Source organism: Phyllobates terribilis, unplaced genomic scaffold (genome assembly GCF_046119375.1).
Source record: "Phyllobates terribilis strain yellow unplaced genomic scaffold, ASM4611937v1 Scaffold_4__5_contigs__length_816908805, whole genome shotgun sequence".
NCBI classification, from domain to species: Eukaryota; Metazoa; Chordata; class Amphibia; order Anura; family Dendrobatidae; genus Phyllobates; species Phyllobates terribilis.
The window spans coordinates 73,234,966-73,261,655 of NW_027362764.1; the positions used below are offsets into that span (position 1 = coordinate 73,234,966).

Consider the following 26,690-nt stretch of genomic DNA (forward strand, 5'->3'; position numbering starts at 1 on the left):
TTTTTTAAGTCTCTTTTCTTTTGTCTTGTTGTATTTGTTACTGTTTTTAGCACCAAATTCTGTAAAATGATGCTTGCAGGTTCATGAGCTCTGCACAAAATCCAAAATGCTCTTGAATTTTGGATCATGTCCGTTAAAATGTCTTGGGGTATGTGCACACGTTAAGTACTGGTACTTGGTGCAGAAATTTCTGCACCATTTCTGCATCTCTTGGTGCAAAAAATGGCACTGCAAAGACGAGCGTTTTTGCTGCGTTTTATTTTTCTGGGGTTTTTGCAGATTTCCCCCAACTCATTAGTATGAATGAAATCTGCAGCGAAAACTCTGAAAGAACTGATGTGCTACAGATATAATTTTGCACCAAATCTGCAAGTCCCAAATAAACAACATGTGGTGAGACTTCAGGATCCTCCTTCACTTTGCTGGCATCAGGAAAGCCTTCATTTTTTGTGACAAATGTGGTAAATCCGTGTGGAATTGGCTCCAAAGACTCATTACAAACCTTATCCCATCATTTTCTATGAGAATTTGCAAGATCTGTGCACATGATCAGGAATTTTCATTACAGAATTTCATGTACGTAAAAAGAAGCAGCATGTCCATTGTTTTTGCCTGCGTTTTTCCTATACAATGCATTGGAAAAAAACGCATGGAATTTCCACAGCGTTTTTTGCTGCCAAGATGTTCAGAAACGCTACAGAAATTTCTGCAAGCAAATCCTGATCGTGTGCACATAACCATAACATTCTGGCATACAAAAATAATCACTTGGGGAAACTACAAAATCATTTGACAGTCACCAATAATAAATCTGCTATAAACATCTGGATTGCAGAAAACAAAAAAAAATGACAAAGAAAAAAACCCCCAGATGAATCAGTAGAAAATTGATTTCAGAATAGGCACAACTTAAAGAAAAAACACAGAAAGAGAAGTCCCCCCCCCAAAAAAGAGAAAAAGTAGCCAAAAACAGTAGGAAAAAGTAGATAAAAAATAGGCGCAAGTGCAATAATGAATCGAACTCAGAGTCCTTGTATATTGTCTAGAACGCAAATACACACATGGCCAAAATTGAAAACTTAGACAAAGTCGTGGCCAACCTTGATATTTATATATAAAAAAAAAAAAAAAAAAAAAAGTCTACAATTGAGGAAGTTTTTCCTTATCATCATATATAACGATGAATCTTCTCATATGGAAACAAACTTAAAGGGGTCGTCCCAAAAACAAAGTACATTTTATTTAATAGATATTAGAATAAAATAAACACATCACAAATGGGGCATATAGGAATAATATATGTCATGCAAGAGCAGTAACTGGCATATAGCCAAATGGCCTAATTTAAATATGTAATAACAAAGGATAAAAAAAAAACTTAAATTAATAAATAATGCAGATAATAAAGTATGATGCCAACAAAAGTGCCCCCCAAACACCGTATGATGCCCCCACAGTGATTTCATCTACAGTACCCTCCCCACACATGGTATGTATGACCCTACTGTACCCCCCCTAGCAAAGTATGGTGACCTCAACACAGTATTGTCCCACATAGTCTTCCAAAAAGAAATACCTCTTCCCATTTCCTCGCTGCTCCAGTATCAGCAGAGGGCGCTCTGCAGCTCTTCACGGCTCAGCACACCTGGCGCGAATCAGTGACGTCATCACGTCCGCTGTGCTGAGACATCAGAGGCGGAGCGAGCATCAGCTGATGGCTGCCTCCAGGGTGCCTGCTCTTCTGAACCAGCATGCATGTGTACCAGGGAGAAGGGAAAGATGGCTGCAGGATGAACAAGCATCCAGTTGAGCACTGCCTGCTGTGTGTGGCCAGCTTTAGGCATACTTTGCCACATGGGTGGAAGAAGTGGTATAGGCCTCAATTGAAATCAACCCAAAAAAGTGAAGTGCCAGCTATATTTTTGGCCACATTTTGGCTTCCAAGGTCCATGAATTTGTCCACTAAAAAGTGTTCCCTGCACGTAAGAGGATCCATAATGGGTATGATTATTCCAAATGATCCCATTTTTTTTGTTGCATTTATTGGTGGATTGATGGATGCTTGATCCAGGCTGGAGTCGCACCCCCAGACTATGCTTTTAGGGCAGATGCACGAGTATTTGGTGCAAGTTTTCCCCATAAGTTTGCTAGTGGACAATCTTGAGCATGATATAGTACCAGTTATATTAACGAGCTCATCTAATGGCCTCATGCATATGGATATTGCTGTCACTACTTTGTGACAGCAATATCACTTTGTAGGAGCTTTGGGTAGAGCCGCTGCCCCTCTCTGCTGACCGGAACCACATTTAATGGGGCTTTCAGGAGCATTGCAAGTCTGAAAAACATTGGTGTCCCATACACAAATGACACTGTGGGTGGGATTGATGCAGTGGGACTGACAGCTCTGCTTTAGGGTCCGGCTGGAGTGTTATTTCAGCACTTCTGACCCCCACATTAAGTTGTGACACACAGAGGGGTTAAGATTCCCCACCACCCCACCACCCCCAGTACTCAGCAAGTCCAGTCTAACAGCAAGGAGATCTGTCAACATCAATGTAATATGCATGAGCAGCGTAACTTTCCATTGAAGTCAGTCTTCCTAAAAATCCCCCCTTTCTCATGAATTGTGCATGGCTTTGTCCCCATTGCACCAGCTGATTCCTCATTTTCTATTTATGTTCCCGTTCAGAAGAGAAGTGTGATTGCCTCTGATACGGCGTCCTAGAAGTCGGCTTCCTTGACTCGTGGTCCCCCTGATTTTCCGTCAGCGGCGTATTTAAATCGTCTGCTTTTCTTGGTGGAGGCTTAGAACTGGCAGACGGCAGGACGTGTACCACGGGCATTAACATTCCCTGCAGACGTCATCACTCTCCGGATTGTTAATAGTAACCTCTGTCCTGTATACATATGTATGAATCGCATTATAATACAGGGAGCTGGGCTTTAAAGGCCAGGGCTATTGAATAAATGAGGCCCTGAGGAATGGCAGCCGCCTCTGTTTTATCTTCCTTGGCTTCTGTTCCTGATTGTTAGTGTCACTTTTTGTTCGTCATTCCTGTGGAACAGGTGATCTGCCCTCCTGTCCTATATCACATTAGAGTCAAGGCTGGGTATATTAAAAAGCTCTATTTAAAGGGCTATACCACAAAAAAAAAAAGTACAAAATCGCTAAACATACATAAGCGGCGTCAGGTGTAGCAGTCAGCCGCTTGCATGATCGTGCATGCTTGGCCAATTTGGAAGGACATGATTGGTGAAATCCCTGGCGCGAAGAAACTGATGATTAAAAATTTGGCATAATAATTTTATTGCTTGGCTTCAAGAGCAAAAAAAAAATTGGACCAACTTCTAAATTCTCACATAACTTTCCACTTTCCCTAGTCTTCTGAGATTATCTGACCATAGGTGTTAATTTATTGGTAATATTGTAGTCGTTCATAACGGATTTGTAAAACTTGTGGTAAGGAAAATATCAACTGTCATGTCTCATAAATGCCACTTACATGGGGAAAGTACATGGAAGATCCTGAGTTTTTCTCCCATCTTAAAAGGAGTGGTCTCTTTTCATAACTATATAGGGCTGCAGCGTAGTTATTAAAACAGACCTGACTGGTCCTCTCCAAGATGACCGGACTCGGTGAATGTTCACCTCAGCCTAAATATGTCTATATTCTGTATTGGGAAAGGAGAGGAAACCACTGCCGGACATCTCTGGGAGCAGCTTCTCTCCCGGGAAAATGAAAAGAATTGCTTGTTGAAATGAAGGCTCCTCAATCCTTCTCTCCCTCCAAAATCATATGTTTTTCGAGGAGGCCTCCATACACCTTAGATGGTTGTCTTGTCCTGCTGAAAACAGTGGGGTTGTCTGACTTTTTTCTCTTGTGTGTGGGAGGTTTTGAAAAGTTGACCATTTATAAAGTCTAAAGGGAACCTGCCATGATGACAATGGTATCTGATCTGCTGGCAGAAGGTCATAGATCAGGAGGAGCTGATCAGACTGATGGACATTTCTGTGGGAAAAGTTTTAGTAAAACTTAACTTTCACTCTTTCATTTCATTCATTAAAACTCTTTGTATGCATAGGAGTCCAGTGGGCGGTCCTATGCTGTGATTGACAGTATTCTTTCTATGACAGTGATCTCTTCATGCACATTCAGTCACCAGTAGGACCGCCCGCTGGACTCCTGTACATTCAAATATGAAGAATTTCCATGAATAAAATACAAATTATACTGATTTTTTTTCCAGCAAACCTTTATATAATTCTGTTCAGCTTCTCCTTCTCTATACTGTGCTGCCCACAGGTCTGACTGCATGTACAAGGTGACAGGCTCCCCATAAAGGTCTTGTCTCTACTTATTAAATGGGTGAAACTGCAAAGTGCTTGGAAAAATTAGCAACTTTTCCATTTACCTCTTATTAAAAAAACAAAACAAAAAACCCCAAACTTTTCCATTCTCAAGAACGGAAGGATTTTTCATTCTATAGTTTACAGCTCATTGCCAAGGTTAATGGCCATCTCCTAGGTGGCTGGGTTCCTAGGCAAGAAGCGCGGTGCTTTCAAGCTATCTTTTATAGGGCTGGGGAGCGCAGCTCTGAAGCTGGCTGGAATGCTAGATCTGGTCAATTTCTTCGATGTTACATAGGCAAAGCTGCGTCTGCTACAGGTTTACAATGCGCACAGTTCGGGTCAGCGGCTCAGCCATGCCACAGGCCCGACTGTCAATAATCGGGAGAGCCTCCACCCCCATTAATCAAGTAGCCTGGGACACAGCAGACCGGGGCTCATCAGTCAAGAACCTGAGAAAAACCCCTTTTAAACCAGATCTGTCACCAGATTTTCACAATATGGGTTGCATACATTATTAAATGGATTTCTTTGAGTGCATTTACAGTGGCCAATAATTGGCAATGAATGCTCCTCGGAACGTTTGTTTCCCGAATATCCTCTTGTCCAAACAGGCCACCAACCATTTGACGAGGACGTGAGACTTATGCTGCCGAGAACAATGATATTCTAAGCCGACAGCACAATTGTATTAACTCTGGTTCTTCAAAAGTCTGATCAGGCTACATGTAGACAATTGCCATTTCTTTATTTGCCAGATATTAAAATGAGCCTTTTAGGAGTCCAACTAGAGTAAGTACACCAGCTTCATCAGTTATAAGAAATCTATTCAATAGTGTGTGCAGTATGTATTGTGAAATCTGATGAAGTATCCGCTTTAGGCTGTGTGCCCACAATGCGTTTTTTTCAGTGTTTCCGCAGCGGCAAAAACACTGCAGAAACGCTTAAAAAACGCATGGTAGAAGGCCTGCCATGTTCCCCCAATGATAATCCGCATGTGCTGTGCACATACTGCGGACATTTCAGCTGCGGATTATCATTGCGGAAAAATCCGCAGCACTACCAATTATTTTGCAGAAGCGCTGCGTTTTCGCCGCCATTGACTTGCATTGGAACGCATGGAATCCGCATCACTGTATATGTAGATGCGCATTACATGCGTTTCAATGTGCGGATGGTACCCGGGTGTGGAGGTCAGGAGACTCTCCTCCGGACCCGGGTACCATAGAACCTGTAAAAAAAAAAAAGAATAAAATAAAAAAATAAATATTATATTTACCTTCAAATGGCCCCCGGTATCCTTGTCTGTGCTTGCCGGCAGATCGCGGTGGACTCAAGGACCTGCGCTGACGTCATTTAGTCATGTGACGGCAGGTCCTTCAGTGTACTGCGATCTGCCGGCAAGCCAGGACGGAGCGAATAAAGACTCCGGGGGCCATCGGAAGGTAAGTATAGATTTATTTTTTATTTTTTACCATTTTTTCGGTCACAGTATATAAATCCATGCTGTTTGCATGGATTTATATAGTGTGACCAAGTTGTCAAGCACTTTCCAAGTGATGCTAAAATCGCTTGGAAAAGTGCTTGACAACCCGCATGCAGAAATGCATGTGAAGAACGCTTCACATCCGCATGTCCCTGGCAGGAAAACGCATGTACAATCCGCATGTACAATCCGCATGCGTTTTTTCTGCCAGGGAGATGCAGAAACGCTCAGGAAAAATTCCTGAGCATTTCTGCATCGTGGGCACATAGCCTTAGGATGACCATAAACATTAGACTAAAGTTGGCAGAGCTAGCTGAACGTTTGGAGGGGAAAGAAAGGTCTGGCTCTTTGATCTGTGTGAATATGTACACTTTGCAACTCTGCATTCAGGTCTAATTAAAAAAAAAAAAAAAAAAAAAAAACTCTTTTGTGTATACAGCTCCTCTGTTGACTTGTGTGTCTCCATGGTTACAGGCGACAAACTGTGTGTGGTCTGATCCTGGTGTGATTGGCTTTTCTGGTGGATTTTTGCTGTGATCGGCTCTTCTCATGGAGATGAGACCAGGGGAGCATTGAGTCATCGATTTGCACCCATCCTCTGCTAACCCCGTCTACTCGAGGAGAATCGAGCCGATCTTTGTGTAAGGTGCCCGCAGTGCTCAGTTGAACCCTTTTGCTTCAGTGATCAGTTGGAGTCTCTCGACCCTCATGCCCACCGATCAAAACTTCTGACATGTTGAGTTTTTCCATCTTCTTCGGTTCAAATACATCTATTTTTTTTATAATTTTTTTTTTTTTTTTTTATAGCTGGATCAATTTCAAATTAATGAAAAAAACTGATACTTGACGGCTGTGTTCACATGTAGTTTGAATACTGTGTTTTGTTTTTTTTTTGCTCGGAAGGGCAGCACTGTGGCTCAGTGGTCAGTGCTGCAAGACTGCAGTGCTAGGGTCCTGGGTTCAAATCCCACCAAGGACGACATCTGCAAGGAGTTTGTATGTTCTCCCCGTGTTTGGCTTTGTGACCACGTAGCAGATTTGATGCAGAGCGTTTTTGCCGCTCTCTGGCAGAAAAAAATGCATGCAGATTTACATGCGTTTTTCTGCCAGAGAGAAGCGTTTTTTCAAGCAGTTTTCCAAGCGATTTTAGCATCACTTGGAAAAGTGCTTGACAAGTTGGTCACTCTATATAAATCCGTGCAATCGGCATGGATTTATATAGTGTGACCAAGTAATAGTTAAAAAAAAGAATAAGAATGGTAAAAAATTAAAAAAAAAAAGATTATACTCACCTTCCGGTGTCTTCCCGGTGTCATCTCTGCTGCGTCCGGTCTCTTGCAATGCTCGCGGTGGTGTGAAGGACCTGCGGTGATGTCATTGAGTCATGTGATGGGTCACATGACTCAGTGACGTCATGGCAGGTCCTTCACAACAGCGCAAGCACTGCAAGAGACCGGACGGCATGGACAAAACACCGGGAGGACATCGGAAGGTGAGTATAAACTTTATTTTTTATTTTAAATTCTTTTTTTTTACAGATTCTATGGTGCCCAGGTCTGGAGGAGAGTCTCCTCTCCTCTACACTCGGGTACCATCCGCACATTAGAACGCGCCAATTACGCAAGTACAGATGCAGTCTTGCGGAATTGGCGCGTTCTAATGCAAGTCAATGGCGGCGATTACGCTGCGTGTCCGCAAAATTAATGGACATGCTGTAGATTTTTGAGCGCAGCATAAACGCTACGGAAAAATACACAGCATGGGCATTGAAAGTGCGGAATTGCATTGGAGACCATGGGGGAAGGTTTACCAAGCGTTTCCCAAATTCCGCAGCGTAAACGCTTGAAAAACTCATCGTGGACACGCAGCCTTTGCGTGGGTTTCCTCCGGGTTCTCCAGTTTCCTCCCACACTCCAAAGACATACTGATAGGGAATGTAGATTGTGACCCCAATGGGGACAGTGATGATGTCTGTAAAGCACCATCGAATTCTGTAGCACTTTATACGCATAATAAATAATACATTTGCATAGAAAATCTTCTGCTTTGAACTGCATTTTTGGTGCTTTTTTTTTCCTCTATAGAGAAATGCGCTTAAAAAAAAGAAAAACACTGTTGCTTTTTTTAGTGCAGAATCAAAACTTTTCTGTACTGTTAAAAGCGCTACTTCAAATAGGCACAAAATGCATAAATCAAGTTGGAAAAAGAATAACGTGAGAAGATTACATAGTTGGTTCAGACACCTACAGGAAAAATGCAGTATTTACTGTACATGTGAACACCGCCTTAAAGCCGCAATCAATGCTTTAACAAACGGACCCAGCTGCAATTAGTTATTTTAGCCAGAAAGAAACAAAAGTTGTTCAGTTATAACTTTTTTTTTTTTTTTTTTGTCCAACTAAAAATATAAACAAATTTCATTTGGGTCTATTTTTTTTTTTAAAGGCCAAGTTCACATGTCCAGTAATCGTCGGTTACATCAGATCCAGCAGCAAATCCTTTCACAAAAAAACAGATGTTAACTGGATCCGTTTTTTTTTGTTAACACTGAAGTCTGTGGAGAGCGGATCGGTTAAATAGTTGTCCGTTTTTCTCCCATTTGATCCGTTTTTTGCTTTTACTGGAGTTGGAAAAATAAATATCATAAACTACGGAGCGTGTAAGCGGCCAAGTCATCATTCATTGGAGACGGATCCTTATCAAATGGGAGAAAAACGGACGGCTAGTTAGCGGATCTGTTTTCCATAGACTTCAAAGTTTAAAAAAAATAAAAATGGATCTAGTTGAAATCGTTTTTTTTTTTTTCCAGACTGACTAAAGTTGTTTTTGCTCAACTTTTTTTTTGTGAACGGATTGCTTCTGGATCCGTTCTAACTGATGGTTACTGGACCTGTGAACATTAGAAGTCTACGGATCCATTAGTCAGCTGTTTTTCTTCCATTTGATAGGATCCGCTTTTTTTTTTTCCCCATTTTGTGCAGATGATCAGCGGACATGTGAACTTATCTGTATATTGTGCTTATTTCAGGCTCTGCATAGTAAAGTACATACTGCAGGGCCGGACAGGAAGCCGAGGGGGCCATTCTGGATTACCTTTGTATTGTAGGTAGTCAGAGAAGAAGGGTTCAGGGATTCCTTTGCTGGCGGCTCCCAGCAGACGCCCCTCCCCCACTCACATTACCTGACTGCACCAGTCAGAGATTGTTGCCTTCTGGCACAGAGACAGCTGCTTTGTTTTGCTATGTGCTGGGCCTGGTGAGAGAGGAATGACAGGGAGGTGCGAGCTCTGCAGACTCCTCCTTTCCTTGCACACAGCAAGCACTGTGTTTGCCCTTTATAGTGGGGGACGCTCTGGATTCTGCTGCCGGGGTTTCTTCTCAGCTTGTCTAGCAATGCACATTTTTTTTTACACAGTGACAAGGAAGGATTTCACCTTCTTTTTTTTTTCTCTAGTAGATCCTGCCTTATATATACAGGAAAGTGCAGTGAGGAGCGCCCCAGTGTTGTGAGCTCTGTATGAGGGGGCACTCGGCTGCCGGTAGGTCTTCACATGGCATATACCGGGCAGATAGTGACAGCTGGATCTCTTTGCAGGTGTCTTGATGTTGGTAACGTGATCGATCCACTAACTTTGTGTGTTCTTCCACAGCTTGTTACGGCATAGTGCAAGTGCCGACCGGGCCATGGTTTTGTAGAAAATGCGAATCCCAGGAAAGAGCGGCCAGAGTGGTGAGTCCGTCTGTGCTCCGCAGATTATCTTCAGATTTAGTTAAACTTCTGATCATTGAACAGTGCAGACGATTTACGTGTCCGTGATGGCTACAGAAAAGAGATCTCTGATCTTGCATCTGTCTTTTCTGTAAAGTGATATTTCCACGTGTCCAGTCAAGGGGATCCGTATTCTGATATAACCCGAGTCTATGAACTTCGTTCTTTTTCTTGGTTCCAGATTTGCTACCATTCTGTGCTGAAACATTTTGTAATTTACCACCCGCTAAGTTCCAATATATGATCACACGTGATTTCTCAAACAGCTGATTCGGTTATTGCTTTAAGACCAGTTCACACTGGACAGTGGGGGAGGGGGGCTTTTTCATGTAATGTTTTTACGCTGCAGATTTTTCACTGCGGAAAATCCAGCGTGTTGCTATGGCGTAAATGCAGCGGGTTTTACTTGGCAGAAAATCCACTCAGATTTTCAGTACCAATCTGAGAGAGTATCCTCAGTCTGCTTCATGTTTATTAGGTTCACACTTTCATGTCTGCAGACATATGCATTGCACGTGGACGTAAAAAAACCAACTTTTGCAAGCACGTGCCGTGCATTCAACAATCTGTCTGAATGTCTACATGTAAATCGTCTACAGCTCTATGCTGTTTTTTTTTTTAACTAACTTTTAATGCTACAGAGAAGAAAACCTATGTTTTAGGCTTATTAAAAATATTGCAATATGTCTCACATTTGAGAATAATGTCGCGGAAAAAAGCTCAATACAACAAAAAACGTGATCAAAACAAATTTTTCTTGACTACGTCTTGCCCTTTTTAGTGTGTGGATATGCTGCCATATATTTATTTATTTTTACTCGCTTACATAGCGCCATTAATTCCACAGCACTTGACAGACATCATCGCTGTCCCCATCGGGGCTCACAATCTACATTCCCTATCAGTATGGAGTGTGGGAGGAAACCGGAGAACCCAGAGGAAACCCACACAAACACGGGGAGAACATACAAACTCCTTGCAGATGTTGTCTTTGGTGGGATTTGAACCCAGGACCCCAGCGCTGCAAAGCAACAGTGCTAACTGTCTGAATACCGGGGTGTTTGTCAAGATTGCACTGTATAAATGTGAACTGAGCCTTAAATTGATCCTGTCCGCTCCCTTTTGCCTCCTAAACCTCTGCCATAACTTTGTCTGACTCTTAAGACAAAACCCTTCATCTGCTGTTGCAAGGGCCGAGTCAGGACTAGTCTGGGGGGAATCAATGGCCGGGACTAGTCTTGACTAATTTGCATGGCATTAAAAGCTGATTTTTCAAAAGTTGGCGAGGTTAATTTTTCACATAAAGGCTTGTCCTTATCAAGAAATAGGCTTAATTTAACGTTACAATGAAGGCAAAGTAAAGCTCCCCTTTCCCTTCGGCAACCTGCTGCAACAAAAAAATGGATACGTTTGGGGAGTTTTTTTTTATCTTGTGCTCATGGATTTTGGTAGAGAAGAGGAGACTTCCATGTGATTGCCCTGTACCGACTGTATTTTGCTATGTTGTGTTTGTAAGGATCGCCATGATGCCCGAAATGTTATATTATTGGAGCATAGGAAAGGATGGGTGCCATACAGCTTTTGGGAAATTAAAAGAAAGGGACTCGAAAAATCTGCACCATTGTTTCCTCAAATTGAGAGCCCTTGGGTACTAAAATCAGCGAGCAGTGTAGAGGCGTATTCCTGCCATTGATCACCCCACTGCAAGATTGGGAAAGGACTGATCACTGATTGCCATAATGAGGACTCCCTGTCCCTACTGTAAACCTTGGCGAGGAGCAGTTTTCTATGGAGCGGTGATTGAACATGTGACGAGCCCCACCATCCAAAATCTCTGCCGCCGACCAGAGCAGTGGTAATAAAGGGGTTGTCTCCTCATAGACATTTATGGTTTATCAATTGCGCTTGGACGTTTCTGAATCTGCCATTTGTGACCACTTCTCTAGTGGACCCATCAGACATTTATTTGGTCGGGGATGGATTTATTTTCAATAAGCGGCGTGTTAATTCTGACGGCTGCTAATCTACCATGGGAACAAAAAAATCAGGGTAATTTAAAATCCAACACGCAGTCTCCTTCTTTCCCCTGACTTCTGCTGTCTGGGTCAATGTGGGACGCCTCCCTGGTATTGGGTGTACAATGTCAGCAGACTGAAAGAGGATTTGGGGGAGGAATTCGTCCCTAAATCCAGGGTCGCGTACCGTGCTCCTGCTTCTCCACCACATGACTAGGACTTTTCTCTAGTTGTAAGACAGCAAGCCGAGATCTTGGGAGAAAAAAAAGACATTCATTGAAAACTTATTTATGAACAAGCTGCTTGGTAGGGAACCGTAATCTTGTATTACAAGTTTTCTGACAAATCAAGGAGGGAACCGTATTTAGAAAAATATATTGGCGTTGCAGGTAACAATTTTATTCTAGGTTGTGTTAAAGGGGTCCACAGGATAGGTGATAAGCCTGATCTGGGAGGGGATGCCACTACTTGACCCCACCCGTTCCTAGAATGTCCCGAATCCTATATACTGCGGTCAGATCTTAATGAAGTGTCATGGCCACTGCAGCTCCCTTCAATGTCTGTGTGACTGTTGAAGATGGCCACGTACAGTGCTCCGCCATCTCTGTTGCTCTTAGACATGAATGAAGCTGTAGTCGTCCACGACCATACATACCGCTCCAATTCCGGATGCTGTAAACAAGGACGAAAGATGAGGACGCCCATTCTGATGTCTGTTCCAGTGATTGGACGATTTATAGCTGTGGATGGGGGGGTGTCATTTGTGGGGAAACCCCTTTTAACCCTTTAAGAACCTATGCACATAAGAGAAGCAGCATCTGTGTCAGATCTGTGGATCCTGGTGACTATTGATGGTTTTACATTTCGTGTTTGTTGGGAAATCTGATTTATGTAGTTGCATATTTCTATGTTCTGCTGAAGTTTCCAGGACACGATGCTACTTTATGGCACAGTTTCAGCCAAGTGCTGATGGTACTGAGCCGCGCTGTCTGTTCGCGATATTCATACAGGACCCTTTTTAATACGCTGATGTTTTGTGGGGGGGTTGTTGGGGGTAGGTCTTTGCTACTTCCTCATTATATTGCTTTTGGAGAGATGCGACGGTGGAAATGTACTGTCAGATACGAGGTCTGAGGTGGTGGATGGATGAAGAATTGAGCTTTTTGTATAGGGATTAAAGGGATTTTCCAGAACTTTGATACTGATGGCCTATCCGTAGGTTATTGATATCAGATCTGTGAGGGTTAGAGTTTTAATCAATTTGCAGGACTCAGTCTGGCGACCATCTGAGTGGTGGCTGGACGGGAGCCATGAAGAGCCACTTCTTACCTGATGGCACCTCCGGCTCCTCTTATTAACCGGCCAGGTATGATGTCATCGTTGTAACGTGATTCCCTAGGCGGGCTAATGCCGTCAGGTAAGAGTCCATTCTCATGGTTCCCATCCCACAACCACAATTTATTGACTGGGCCGATAGATCGAGATCTGCGTATCGATTTGCACCAACTCTAGTGGGGGTCCAACACCCGGTACCCCCACCGCTCAGCTCTCACAGAGTCCCTCGGTGGCCCGATGCACACAGTGTATGGAGCAGAAACTGCACAGCTCCATGCACTAATGGCCGGTTCGGTGCTGACGCTCCACTCCCATTGAAGTAAATGTGAGCTGCAGTACCAAGAATGGCCACTACACAGTGCCCTGTTTCGGCTGCTCTATACATCCAGGACATGCTAATAGCAGATTGATGGGGGTCCTGGGTGTCAGACCCCCACCAGTCTAATATTCCTGACTTGCCCTAGGGATAGCTGATAAGTTTCTAAGTCCTGGATAACTCCTTTAATATCACAGAAATAACTTTTCTGGGGTTATTTAATTTTATATCGTTGCTTGTCCGAATTTTTCATCTCATTTACTATTTCCTAGTTCTGTGCATTAATGGCGCATTTATACCTCATAGTTTCAATAGAATTTGGGTGGCTTTTGCTTCTGCATAAGGAAGAAATGAGAACGAGCCTGTTCATCCTTATCACGGATTCAATGCTGAAAAGACGCAGATTAATTTCATTGAAGTGTCTGCCGCAGATCCTCTTGTAAATACGTCTCAGATATACTATAGCCGGATCTGTGACTTTTCCTAAAGCTAAGGCTCCGTTCACTCTTTCAGGATTATACACTTATTCCACAACAAAATCCGCACACAATCCCATGCGTGTGAACAAGGTTTCCGCATCTCCATTTACATGCTACGTACATTTTTCCTTGTGGATTTTTGTTTGCTCCACATCTAAAAATGTGTGTGAATAAGAAGCGACAGAAGCGGCGGATCCTAGGTTCAGCCTTGGGTTTCTGCCGCAGTTCCTAGGGTCAGTATGTGCCCCCTACAGTTTGCATCAATCATCTAAAAGGGCCTCTAAGAGAGTGCCCACCATATTGTCAGTCGGGGCCTGTTTCCTCCTGCCCTATTCTAACTGATCATTTCAAGGGATCTGTCACCAAATTTTAACACTGTACGCAATATTAAATAGATCTTAGACCTGATGAGACTGGTGTATTTTTAATTTGAAAATCTTTGTCAGAACAGTTGTATATCCCTTTTTGAAAGCTTTCCTGCCCGATATTAAAGCGAGCGTTTTAAGAGTCCATACTGACCATGGATTTTCAAAGTCAAGACACCAACCTCTTCAGGTCACACAATGTAGCAGATGTATATGCAAATATATGACAGTCCGACTGTTACATTTCTAATTATTGTTTTCTTTTTCCAGAGATGTGACTTGTGTCCTCATAAGGATGGAGCGTTAAAGCGTACGGATAATGGAGGTAAGACCACAAAAAAAGTTTTATGGGGGGAGCAGATTTTCCATTCCTACATAACGGGGATTCGTATTGCCAGAGCTAGTACCCCAGTAACAGTGCCGTCATCTGCATAGTCCCCTATAATCTGGTCTGCCACTTAAAGGGCAAAGTTGACTGGTCTCCTTACAGGGTACTGTGAGTTATAGGGTGTCCCCATCTTGGTGATAGCATTGCTGCAGGATATGCCACCGATTTATCACTGCTCGGGGGGTCAGACATAAGGGACCCCCACACATCTTGAGAATGAAGTGATTGCAGCCCTTTGTCCCCTTCCTCATGGCCATCTGCACCACCGTGAATTAGAATAAATGTGAAAGGTATACAGCTCTTAGTGACCCCCTTCATCCTCTGAATCGGTGGGGGTCCCAGAGATTATTTATGTGATGGAATATCCGAACATTAAATCCCTACCCTCAACAACCGCCTGCAGGTGAAGCACTGTGCACCACTTACGCTTTTGGCCATGGATTGCACAAGGGTTTCATTTTTTTTATCAGTGGGGATCTGACTGTGGGGACCTCCACTAATGCCCAAAATAAGGGGGCTCCCACTCCCCCCCCCCCCCCCACCCCTAGACACAGTGCTGGGTGCTGCATGTGGTATTTCATCACAGATGCATTTAACTATATAATAGTGTTAAAAAAAAAAAAAGCATGGACCGCACCTCCAAAAAATCATACTTTTGATCTAATGTCTCTCGGCAAAAATATATATAACTGAACATGAGGTTCTTAGTTTAACATTCTGATCAGACTGTATGAAGCCCACTGCCACGTCACGGCAAACCTCGTAGTGGGTCCTAACATTTCGTGCCTGAACGGGAGCCGAGCCGTGCGCCAACCACCGCCACAGCGACCATGCACAGGTGCTGTCCATTCTCTTTTTCATCTTTATATAATAGATGTGTTTTGCCCTTCTGGGGTGGCGCTGTGTAGGAACAAGTGTTTGGATCCAAAGTGATTAGAGAGGGTGCCATGTTAAAGGGAATCTGTCGGCTGGTCATTGCTGCCCCATCTGTAGGGTCAGAGACCCTAATTACAGAAATGTTTCCCTTACTGGGCTGCTTGCTGCAGTTTTGATAAAATTGCAGTTTTCTCTACTGCAGTTCTAGCAGTTCTCAGCATGCTGAGCTCTATATAACTGCGCCCAGACCCCTGATTGGCTGCTTACTGTGCTTAGGCGGAAAGCTGCCACTCAATGGTGGGGGCGGGGTTATACAGAGCTCACGGATAAGAGGGACTACATGGCAGCAGATTTACTAGTACTCTAGTGAATCAAAACTACAGCTAACAGCCCAGTAAGTGACACATTACTGGAATCAGGGTCTCTGCCCCTACATTATGCTGCTCTCAGATTAGGTGGTAAAACCTGCTGACAGATTCCCTTTAATATGCATTCACTATTAATTGCTGCAGAATCTGGACTCGTGTATGGTATGATGAGCTCCTCTAGTCATCGCTGTTAATCGCTACCTTAGCAGTTCTCTAATATGTATAGTTGGAGGGGAAACAAGGAAAGGTCATTCATATCATTAATGCAGTTTGGCTCGGTTACCGTCGCCCCTCATCTGAATGGAGCCCAGAGTTTTGCGGAGGTCTGAGCAGGGGATGAAGGTGGAGGCTGCTCCTTACTGATCCTCACATAAATGAACACATGGATGCAATGTCCTCCTTCATTGCCTTGAAGTTCAAAGAAACCAAGTTACTTTTTGTTGTTCCAACTACATGCAGCGTCACATTTTAAGGATCGTGTGTCTTGGCTCCTCTTCACTACATGCCAAAAAGCATCATCTCTGCTAATAGATTATAATTTCAGCCTTTATAATAAGCCCATTTATAGGTGTTTTTTTTGCTCAGTTTTTGCAGCGTTTTTTTCACCACACATTTCTTCCTATGGGTGAAAAAACGCTGAAAGAAGTGACGTGTTCTATTTTCAAAAAACATAAACAAGGTAGAAAATATGCAGCAAACAAAAAGCAACATGTGTGAACAGAACCTTAATCTGCATGCTGATGTCAGTGACACTTTTTCGGTTTTTCACCGTGCATTGTCCGTTCTGATTTTAATACTTGATGAAAGCTATAATAACAAGGAGTTGTAGAATATAATATTTTCTTGATGTCTCTGATCTCTGCCTCTCGCCCTACCTACTCGAGGTCAATCCTAAGGTCTTGCTGCTTCCTCTGTCTTCTGGGACATGAGATCGTGGAGTGGGTGAATCTGCACAGTGGCGGTGTGTGGGATCCTGGAGAATACATAGGTTACATGTGGCAGATGGTTCAGTGACAACGCCCTGAACGCGGTCTGCAGACATGCAGGAAGGACACGTGTGGGTTATGGATGGCTCGCGTAGCCTGATGGAGCCGCAGCGCCTCACATGTTGTTCCAGGCCTTCCTGGCAGAGGTGAAGAGGGAGCGAAGAAATGCCAGATGCTGTTTATAAAAATCCCAATTTTATACTATTCATTATGTATCAACGTTTTGTCTTCATTAGCCTCAGGTATAATACTTGCCAGATGGAATGGATTTATCTCTGTTCCAACTTGTACCTTGAAGCTTTGGAAGTTGTTTCTGTGTTTTTGGGAGGAAGCCAGATGTGGGGTTAGGAGTTTGGAAAGAACATGTTCCCTATACACAACTGGACAGTTGCTGCTGTGTCATGCGCTTAAAGGGAATGTGTCATCAGCAAATTGCCCTTTGGCAAATATATACATGTATATAATATATATTTTTTTTCTTTAAAACAAAATCCTGAAATCTTGCTGTTTTCACTTGAGCACAGACTCTAAAGGCGCAGTCTTATTGCTGTACAAATGGGAACAAGATGGGACCGCAGTGCACCGACTGGCCGGCAGCTCTCCCGACCCGAATGTGACAGCTTCATGTATTTCTATGCAGCTGTCACCCTCTGATCGGGAGAGCCGCCGGCCTGTCCGTGCACTGCGGTCCGATCTCGCTGCGATTTATACAGCCGTCTGACTACGCCCCAATAATAGCCTGACACTTTTTGCTCTGAACAGATGACTTTTTTTCAGCAGTCTTGTTATCCTCACAGACAAGATTACAATGACGGGTAACATCTCTATATGCAGTAGATAACACAGCATCCAACATCCATAATAGGTGATGTCACAGCTCCCCTCCTCCCCCTCTCTGCACAGAGCATGCCCACAACACTTTCCAATTGAGGTCAATAAATGCCTCCAGACTGTTTCCTTCAGTCCGTGTGGCTGCTTTTAGAGAGTAACCATTGTTTTAATATTTATTTCGTGCCCATACCTGATCTCCATCCATTCATTGTCTATAGGCCTGATGAAAGCAGCTATGTACTCTTTTTTTTTTTTTTCCCCTGTCATTTCCATAGACAGTGAATGGAGCGGAGTTCCTCTGCTCCATTCAGGTGTAGCTCCGCAGAGACCCATTTTCCAGATCGCTGGGTGGTCTCAATGGTCTGACCTCTAGAGATCAACAAGTTATTCCCTATCCTATGAATAGGGGATAACTTTTAATTGTGGGATTACCCCTTTAAAATGGTTACCCCCTGCAATCACATGCAGAAAATAGAATTAAAAATGTACAATTGAAAGAAAAAACTTTGATTAGTAAAAAAATAATAAAATCATTATATATATATATATATATATATATATATATATATATATATATATATATATATATATATAAAAAAAAAAAAAGATGTGTTTTTTTTTAAATAACAAAAGTATATTCTGTAATGCTTGAATTGGGATTGGTGCCCCAATTTTACAATGGGGTTAGGTGCAGGAGAGTTTCCTTTGATGGTACTTGACTAGCGCTGTGTGAAGGGGGCTTTTGCTCAGCCACCTCTGCCTCTTTAAAGCTGGATGTATATGCAGAAAAAGGGTCTTGGCTATCCTATTCAGCTGATCCATTCAGCCAGCCCCCTTCACATACAGCACTGGCTCTGTGCCAGCTTAGGAAATTAACATCAAAGCTATCAGGAAAGGGTTTTTTTTTTTTTTTTGCAGTTTTCATTGTCACTTTTTTTTTTTACATTGTTGGCTATGATGTTACTTTAAAGTCCATAGCAAATTATTGAAAGAGTTTTTTTTTGTCTTTGAAAATGTAGCATGCTCTAGATAAAGCATTTGTGTAGCTTTTTTTCTATAGAACTTAACGTGTTTTTAAAATGTAAAAAAGCCACAAAAAAAATCCAATTTAATTATTTTTTTTCGCAAGTTTTCTTTTCAATTGCTGCAAACTCTGAAACCATGTGGAGTAACTTGTGCTGCAGATGATGTAGGAAATCTCATCCTGCTTTGTAATGTGCCCACTGTAACTCTGACGTCTGATTGGGAAAGTTACAGTTCTGCATATTTTCTACACGCTGCTGCTGCTGCTTTGGCGCTGTGTGTACTTTTTTTTTTTTTTTTTTTTTTCCCGTCTAAGGCAGGATTTGCTACAACACAAAACTTGTTAGTGAAATGTGAACCATCTGGCTGCTGATCAGGAATGCCATGTAACTGCATTCACCAGCATTTACCACGTGCGTCTGCCTGGTATGAGGCCAAGAAGCAGCGCCGCCGTAACCTATTTTTTTTTCTTTTTTTCTACATGTCATAGATTTTCAATCAGTGCTCTCAAGTCTGCACAGAGTCATTGCCAACCTCTGAGTCAGCAGGTTTTCCTCTTATTCTTTAAAAAATATCAATCTGCAAATCACTTTATTTATAAATTATATTTAGTGATGAGCGAGCATGCTCATTACTCGAGATTTACGAGCATGCTCAGGTGCTCGCCGAGTATTTTCAGCGTGCTCAAACGTTATGTTTGAGTCACTCCGTGTGCATGATTTGCAACTGTTTGACAGCTTTAATACATTTGAGGAATGATTGTTTCTTAATCATTCCTCACATGTATTAAAGCTGTCAATCAGTCGCAAATCATTCACATGGAGTGACTCCAACATAACACCCGAGCACGCTGAAGATACTCGGCGAGCACCTGAGCATGCTTGCCGAAAGGGTTAACAGAACATACTGGCTCATCACTAGTTATATTGTCTTACCCCTGAAAAAACACTTTAAAATGCCGGCCACTAGGTGTCTCCCTTGTGTATAACTTGCCATCCACTGTCTGATGGATTACAGAAAGTGGGGACGGGGCATTATCTCTACAGGAAGTGAGGAGCAGGGCTCCTTTTTTCCACTCCTGCTCTCCTGTCTGTCAAACTGTATACAGAAAAAGTGGGCTTTTAGTTAAGGTCAGGTATGCGCTGGACTATGGCACCTGTAGTGCATGCAGAGAGATTAGTAAGGTGGTTCAAGTACCAATAGTGCTGGCAGATTATCATTAAGGCAGAAACTCCCACTGGAATAGTAGATGGCAAAGAGCATGGAAATTAGGACATTTTATGGATGTATTACACTGATATGTGCACCTGGGGCAGTTCTAACTTGTTGTGGGGGATGAGGGTCATTCTTTTCTACAGATTTGATATAAAAGGACATGTATGCTTTAAATAAATGCTGCTATCCACGTAGCTGTGAGTCTGAGATCTGCATGACCCCATGACTAAATATGTCACACAATATTAGACATCTTGTGTTTATATTAGACGGTGTTCACATTCTCACCAGGGCTTCTGTTCATATTGGAGGGAGGCTATGAGCGATCCAAATGGATCTCTTAATGGATTCCACTACTCTTTCCTTACCCTTTTAAAAATATGGGATCGCTTACTCAAATCACTGGAAGTCACCCTAACTCTGATGTGAACAAGGCTGTAAAGAGGACCTTTCGCTAAATTTTTTTTTTTTTTTGTTTTAATTTAAACTCCATACTGCTTCAATTGTTGTGGCTCCACTGGTCTGGAACGTTTTTTTTCTTTTTTTCTGTACCCCTTTGTTCCAAATTTATTCCCCCCTGCCCCGTAAATAAGGTGCAAAGTTTCCCTTTAAGCAATGTGGGCGTCTACTGCAGAACTTTTGTGGGTGTGGCCAAGTTTTGATTGGCCGGTGTCCGGTGAGAAAAGGGAAACGCCCACAGAGAAGTTCAGTGGTACATGCCCAGTCTGCTGAGAGAATTTGCACCATTATTACCGGGGGGAATAACTTTGGAATGGAGGGGCATAGAAGAAAAAGGACAACTGTTCCAGAATCAGTGGAGCGGTGCCAATTGAAGGAGGGGATTCGGTTTACATGCTTTGAGCAGGGGGTTGGACCAGATGACCCAGGAGGTCCCTTCCAACTCTACCATTCTATGATTCTATGATTCTATGATACATTAAAAGCTAAATAAAAAATACAGTGAAAGATTCTCTCTTAAGACTAATTTTCAAAGATACTAAACTGAGGACCAATTTATAGTTTCTTTACAAATAAGTTTAATATGTTTTAGGTTAAATTATGGTTGGCCAGTCCTGTTGAAATTTGCCTGGACCATATGATAGGCCGAAAATCCAGCAAGTATTATAGACCATGTCGTGGTGAAGGGGTGGGATCGGACATGTTAACGTTCAGCATGTTTGATCCTTTGTTCTTAAAGTAGACAAGCTGTTGCCCAGAGGTGATTGGCAGCAGTCTGCTCCCCTCTCCCTATCCAGAACCTGCGCACACTTGCCCATTATGAGCGTGCATGTGTATATAGAGGTCATTAGCCGTAGCTGTCGGCCAGGCCAGATTTCTGTTGAACGACTACAGCTGCCTTTAGATTTTGGTCTGCCGACCATCATCCGTACACCGAAGCTTTGACGTGTTCTTAGTTTCTCCAAAGCCTAAAGGTAAATCAAGAATTTGTTTATTAAAAACTATGTGGTTGTCCCCTCCCTGTCCCCTTAAACACAGAAGTTGGGGAACATAGATCTTTTAGACTTAGGGTGGTCTTTGTAAATAACCAATACCCAGACCATCAAAAAATGCTTTTGTGATTTCTAATACAACTTTCCGAATTTTCCACGAGCAGCTGAGCGCTCTGGGACATGCCTGTGGAAATATATCGGTGCTATATTAATAAAATATGGCAATAAAAACGGCGGTCCAACGTAGCTGCCTCCGTTAACATGGATATTGAGCCATTTTTCTGAATATCCTGTTTATTACAATGAAACACGACTTGTATGAGTTAAGTGGTCGTTGTGTTATTAGATCACAGGAATTGCCGGAATTCTTTATTACTAGACTGGAGACAAAATCCATTTAAAGAGACACTGCAGATAAAATAAAAGAAATCGCCAATAAATAGGATTCTGACCAGTCGCTCACATTACGGGCAGGAGGCCTCTTCAGAATAAGACCTTTATACAAGTGTTTTTTTACATACTTTCATTTAAAAATGTGTGTGTACATCTTTTAAATGAAATATATACTCACGTGCATGTTTGATATATAGATCTGTATATGTGTGTCTAATAAATATATATAGATATAGATATAGATTATATCAGGGTGGATTTGATTTAAATCTAACTGATTTAAATCACGATTTAAATCAGTAGTCAGTAAGGCTTGATTTAAATCAAAGTTTCTACCTAAACTAGTTCTTGCTACTTTAACATGCAAGTAGATGAAGATTTTTAGAATCACTTTTTATATTACTTTTTTCTCCCCAGTTTAATGGGTTAATCATTCATATTTGGACACCACTGTTCTGTTGTACTTAGGAAGGAGAAAAATAATCCTGACCTTAATAACAATTTAAATAGATTTATTCAACTGAAACAATAACAACATTACAGCATAAGTTATTTGCTTAAACAAACATCCATGTTTGTTAACTAATTTGGCTAAACAAAATATATATATATTTTAAGAAACTTAGACTGTCAGCCCAGCCGACACATGAAAAACTTAAATACTACTGTCCCTGCTGTCCTCTGTAGCTCACTCGTCGTCATCTTCATCATCATCATCTTCTTCTTTGTTCCTATTCATAATCTGGAAAAGAAAAACAAGCTTTCCTGCTTTATTGGGTCCCAACCGATTTCTCAATTTAGAATGAATGAGTCCAAAGAAAGAGAATATTCTTTCAACGCCTGCAGAAGAAGCTACTGCTGTTAAAAGTGAAATCATTACTTGAACAGTCTCTAAATCCAAGCGCTTAAGTGACTTCCACCAGTTTACTGGTGTGACCTTCCTTAAAATATCTTCAGCAAACATATATTTCTTGAATGGTTCCCCCTTAGCTCTGAAGTTTATTATAGTTGGCATTAAAGATGGATGATTGCTGGATACCCATGTCATAGCTAACTCCTCTTCCTCAGCACTTAGGTTTTGACCCTGATATTGGATATTGACAATATTTGCCAAAAAATGAGCTGGAGTCAGTGTTTGTCCCATTCGTTTGTATACTGCTTGTAATTTTATTCTGTCCATGTGTAGTTCTGTTTTTAAGTGTTCACTCAGTTCCTTCCAAATTTCAACAGCATCCGCAATAAAACAGCTATTTTTCTGTATTTTGTTTAAAGCTTGAGAGATGGGTTTCAGGAAGCTCAGCATATGTTCAACATTTCTCTTAAGCCCAATGTTGAGGATTTTGGCCGTGACAGTGCCATCTATTTTATCTCGATTTTCTTCACAAAGTGTCATCAGAATAGGCCAGTTTTTGATATACTGCTCAAAACAGTCCACCACAGAGTTCCATCTAACATCTTGTGGGAGCGTTAGCTTGGTTCCACCCATCCTTTTCAGAGCTGCTGCAGCAAAATGATTATTACGGAAGTATTTAGCAATTTCAACAACATTAGCCTTTATTTCTGGAACACTTAAGTCTTTGGCTAAGAGGTGCAGCAAATGAGCACTGCAACCATATGTTATTAGCAGCTTTGTATATCCTCCCTGCTCTTCTAAATTTCTTCTCATCTTGGATACGTTTACAGCATTGTCAGTGACCAAACTGCGTACTAGACATTTAAATTTTGTTCACATGTTGTTATAGCTTTTACTGCCACTTCTTGTAAGTATTCTGCTGTGTGTGCATTTCCTGACGTATCAGTTGTTTGTGCAAGGAAGACTTTACCTTCTTCTGTTGTTATACAAGCACATACAATAGGATCATTGTGGACATTACTCCACCCATCAATACTTAGGTTAACAATTTTACCCTCCAGAGCTGTTGCACATTGCTCCATTTCTCTGTCATACACTTGATCCAGCAGTTTCCCTGCAACATCAGCTCTGCTGGGTGGACTGTATCCTGGTCTCAGTGACTGAACCACATTAATGAAATGTGGGTTCTCAGTCAGACGGAAAGAAGAGTTCGTTGCATAAATAAACTGGGCAATTTATTAATCAATCAACTCTTTTTCTAATCTGCTAGTTCTTATCACAAACCTATCTATGGTGGTTCCAGGAGGTAAAGGTTTTTTCTTCCTTTTGGGTGATGGTGATATGTGGCTGTGGGTGTCTGATGATGATGCTGCTGCTAATGAAGCACTATCCTGGATGGATAACTCTGAAACTGTAGAACAGGATGATGGTGATCTTGGAGGTGGATAGTTTCCAGAATCCATGAATTCCCCTAAACGAAAAAAGTCAATGCTGTTATTTTATTGTTTATACAATTTCTGCTTATTGTACACAACACATCACTGCCCCTGCCCCAAAAGGAATATTTGTTTTTCTTCATAACTGTACCAAATGACAGTAACATGCAGTAATAATAAGAAATATAATTTTTCTCACACATGACAGTTCAGTCTTTAGAAACAGGATTCAATAAAAATGTTTACCAACAGATCCTGCCTGTTCAGAAGTGTTTCTTTGGTCATCTTCATCACCGCACTTCTCATGATGTTGCCTCATTCGCGCCACCAGGCCTTGCATCTCTTTGTTGCATCGTTTGCATTTTGCACGCATGCCTGCCTTACCGATAGGCGAAGGAGCTTCATTAAAATATTCCCAAACTGGGTCTCTTTTACGGCCTGCTGCCATTATAAGGAAAGAATGTAATAAACCACAGATCGTACACACAAACAGATCCAGACTTGTCTGTCTGTGGCTATGCTGCAGTATTGTGCTCAAAGTTTCACTTTCATTTTCTTGTCTGCTTGCCCTTCCTCCTCCTCACACTTAGATTCACATTCTTCTTGTGTTGTGCAGATCTATTCCACTCCAAACAATCAGAAACATATTGTCTAACTTCTTGGACTTGGCACTGAAGGGGTTGATTCTGTATTCATAGGTTTGTAGAACAATAGGATTAAGGTCTTTCTCAACTCTGTTCATGTTGTAACATTTTTGCCTTGAAGAGGCTGGGACCTATGTGGAGTCAAATTCAGTTTTGAGAACTGCGTAAGTAAAGCGAGCGTCTGTGATAATATAGGAGAGAAACTGCCCACTAATCCTACAGAAACCTCTGGAAGAGCATGGCATTGTGAATGTTACACATATACAGCCTTTATTCTACTGAGTTAAACAACTCCGCTTTATCTCATGATGGAAGAACCTTTGGATGGTAAAATATTTTCCTCAAAAAGCAGTTTATTGAAAAAAATCCGATTTAAATCAAAAAAATCTGATTTAAATCAAAAAAATCCGATTTTTTTTTTGATTTTTTTTTAAAAAAACATTGATTTTTATCTACCCTGGATTATATATACCGTATATCCATCTCTCAAACACACACGTGTTTATTTTTCAAGTTTATATTTTTTTAAAGGGGGTTTCCTATGAATCATTTTCATCCCAACAGTTCTGAAATGTTGTTAATAACTGTTTGTTAAAGGCAGTCTCACTGCATTAGTGCAGGCAGGCTGATTCTTCACAGCGCCGATCCAGGAGGGACCTGTCAATCACCTACAGCAATGCAGGGAAAAGCCGGCCACTTTCGGCACTGAACTAGTCTCGTCTCTATATAAATATCGGTCTTTAAAAATAATCGCGCAGCCAAAATCTGGTTCCTGCTGCCCATGACCGCATGATAGGTTCAATTTATGCTTCTAGCATTAAAGAAAAAAAAAACCTTCCATTAATTTTGGTTCTGTCTCATCGTTGTTGCTGCCACCAATCTGGATATTGAGCGGAATCTGTCTCCTTCCCCATCTGGCAGCTAATATTCTTCCTCCTTTCATCTTTTTTTTAGTCTCCAGCAGAGGGAGCCACTGTATGCCAAATGAAATATCAGGCCAGTCCTATGTGCAAATTGCTTACTTGATTGGCTCTGCAGTGAATGGAGGATCTCCGTGCAGACTGAGCATGTGCGTCCACCAGCGCTCGGCTCATTAGGTGGTCGTACACTTTGAACACCAGGTCGAACCATGGTATCATTTATGCAGCGAAGATGATATTTAATGGTGGGACGCCAATGAGAACTTTTTATTTAAGAGGGGAAATTGCTTTTTTTTTAATGTTTTTTTTTTTTTGATTTTTAACACTCGCAATCCTGCACCGCTACATCCCTCTTCTTGGCAGTATTAAAACTAAACACGAGTGTTACATTTGTAAGTATCTCGTCTATTTCCTGCCTCCGCTGAGCGAGGGAATAACACCAGACAATCCCACATGTGTTTTACCAGAACACTGAAAAGTATATTGACTTATTGCGTTCGCCACTGAAGCCCATGTTTACCTTCAGGGACTAGAAATTGGACGCTCGTCAAGTCCTGCAGAATTATTTTGGCTATTAAAGTAGTCAGAAATCTGCTGCTGTTTCTGGCATGGCCACAATAGCCTATTCTGGAGGCGCAGCGCACACATTACGACTTGAAGCTGGTTTTCTTCATAATCCAACATACTGGAGGCTGATATAAAGCAGCTCTACGCGTTAAGCCCCCCGTTCTTCTGCCCTCTGTTTAAAGACGGCTCCCTCTCACAGTTAGTATTAATTACATGGGAACGACGGTGGAGAAATGGCGCCTGGTGACCGCGCGTTCAGACGTAGCCACGAGCTATGTATATTCCATTGAAGTAGCGGGGGTCTAAATTGCCTGTGGATTTTGAGCGAGTTATTCTTTTTTTGGCCCCACAAATGGAAATATATTATAGCAAATTGGCTGTAAATGCCCTCATTTCCCACATGTGCCGATATAACATTATTATTTTCCAAGCTAGAAAAATCCCAGGAGCCAGGTAGCCAATGCACTCAGAACTCGCGTGCACTCACATCCATTTTTTTTTTGTTTTTTTTATCATTGCCCTTCTCTACCCTTTAATTTAAAAAATGTAGCAATACTCCTACCCCCAAGCTGGGAAGTGGTAGGTCTGACTGCAAATTGCTAGTCCTCAACCCCCTGCTGGTCT

General features: G+C 42.0%; 2 protein-coding genes across 11 annotated transcripts in view; one reads left to right on the forward strand and one right to left on the reverse strand.

Moving 5' to 3' along the window:
* Positions 1 to 26,690, forward strand: part of MLLT10 (MLLT10 histone lysine methyltransferase DOT1L cofactor) — a 256,506-nt gene that overhangs the window by 97,917 nt on the left and 131,899 nt on the right. For 7 of the 10 annotated variants that reach the window (XM_073677493.1, XM_073677487.1, XM_073677489.1 and 4 more), the window contains 2 exons: positions 9,487 to 9,566; positions 14,386 to 14,440. In XM_073677493.1, coding sequence (XP_073533594.1) covers positions 9,487 to 9,566; positions 14,386 to 14,440 — 135 coding nt within the window. Of the gene's footprint in view, positions 1 to 9,116; positions 9,376 to 9,484; positions 9,567 to 14,385; positions 14,441 to 26,690 lie in introns of those variants that run through there. The other 3 variants (XM_073677494.1, XM_073677496.1, XM_073677495.1) reach the window with 3 other exon arrangements.
* Positions 22,142 to 24,664, reverse strand: LOC141264185 (uncharacterized). Its single transcript, XM_073676497.1, has 2 exons — positions 24,182 to 24,664; positions 22,142 to 23,970 (listed from the first exon to the last, which is right to left on the reverse strand). Exon 2 carries the CDS (start codon positions 23,310 to 23,312, stop codon positions 22,335 to 22,337), a length of 978 nt encoding a protein of 325 aa, XP_073532598.1. The 5' UTR covers positions 23,313 to 23,970; positions 24,182 to 24,664; the 3' UTR covers positions 22,142 to 22,334.

Bases quoted from the DNA above. Each gene is read 5' to 3' on its own strand.
- LOC141264185 (XM_073676497.1), bottom strand. From the start codon at position 23,312: ATGAGAAGAAATTTAGAAGAGCAGGGAGGATATACAAAGCTGCTAATA.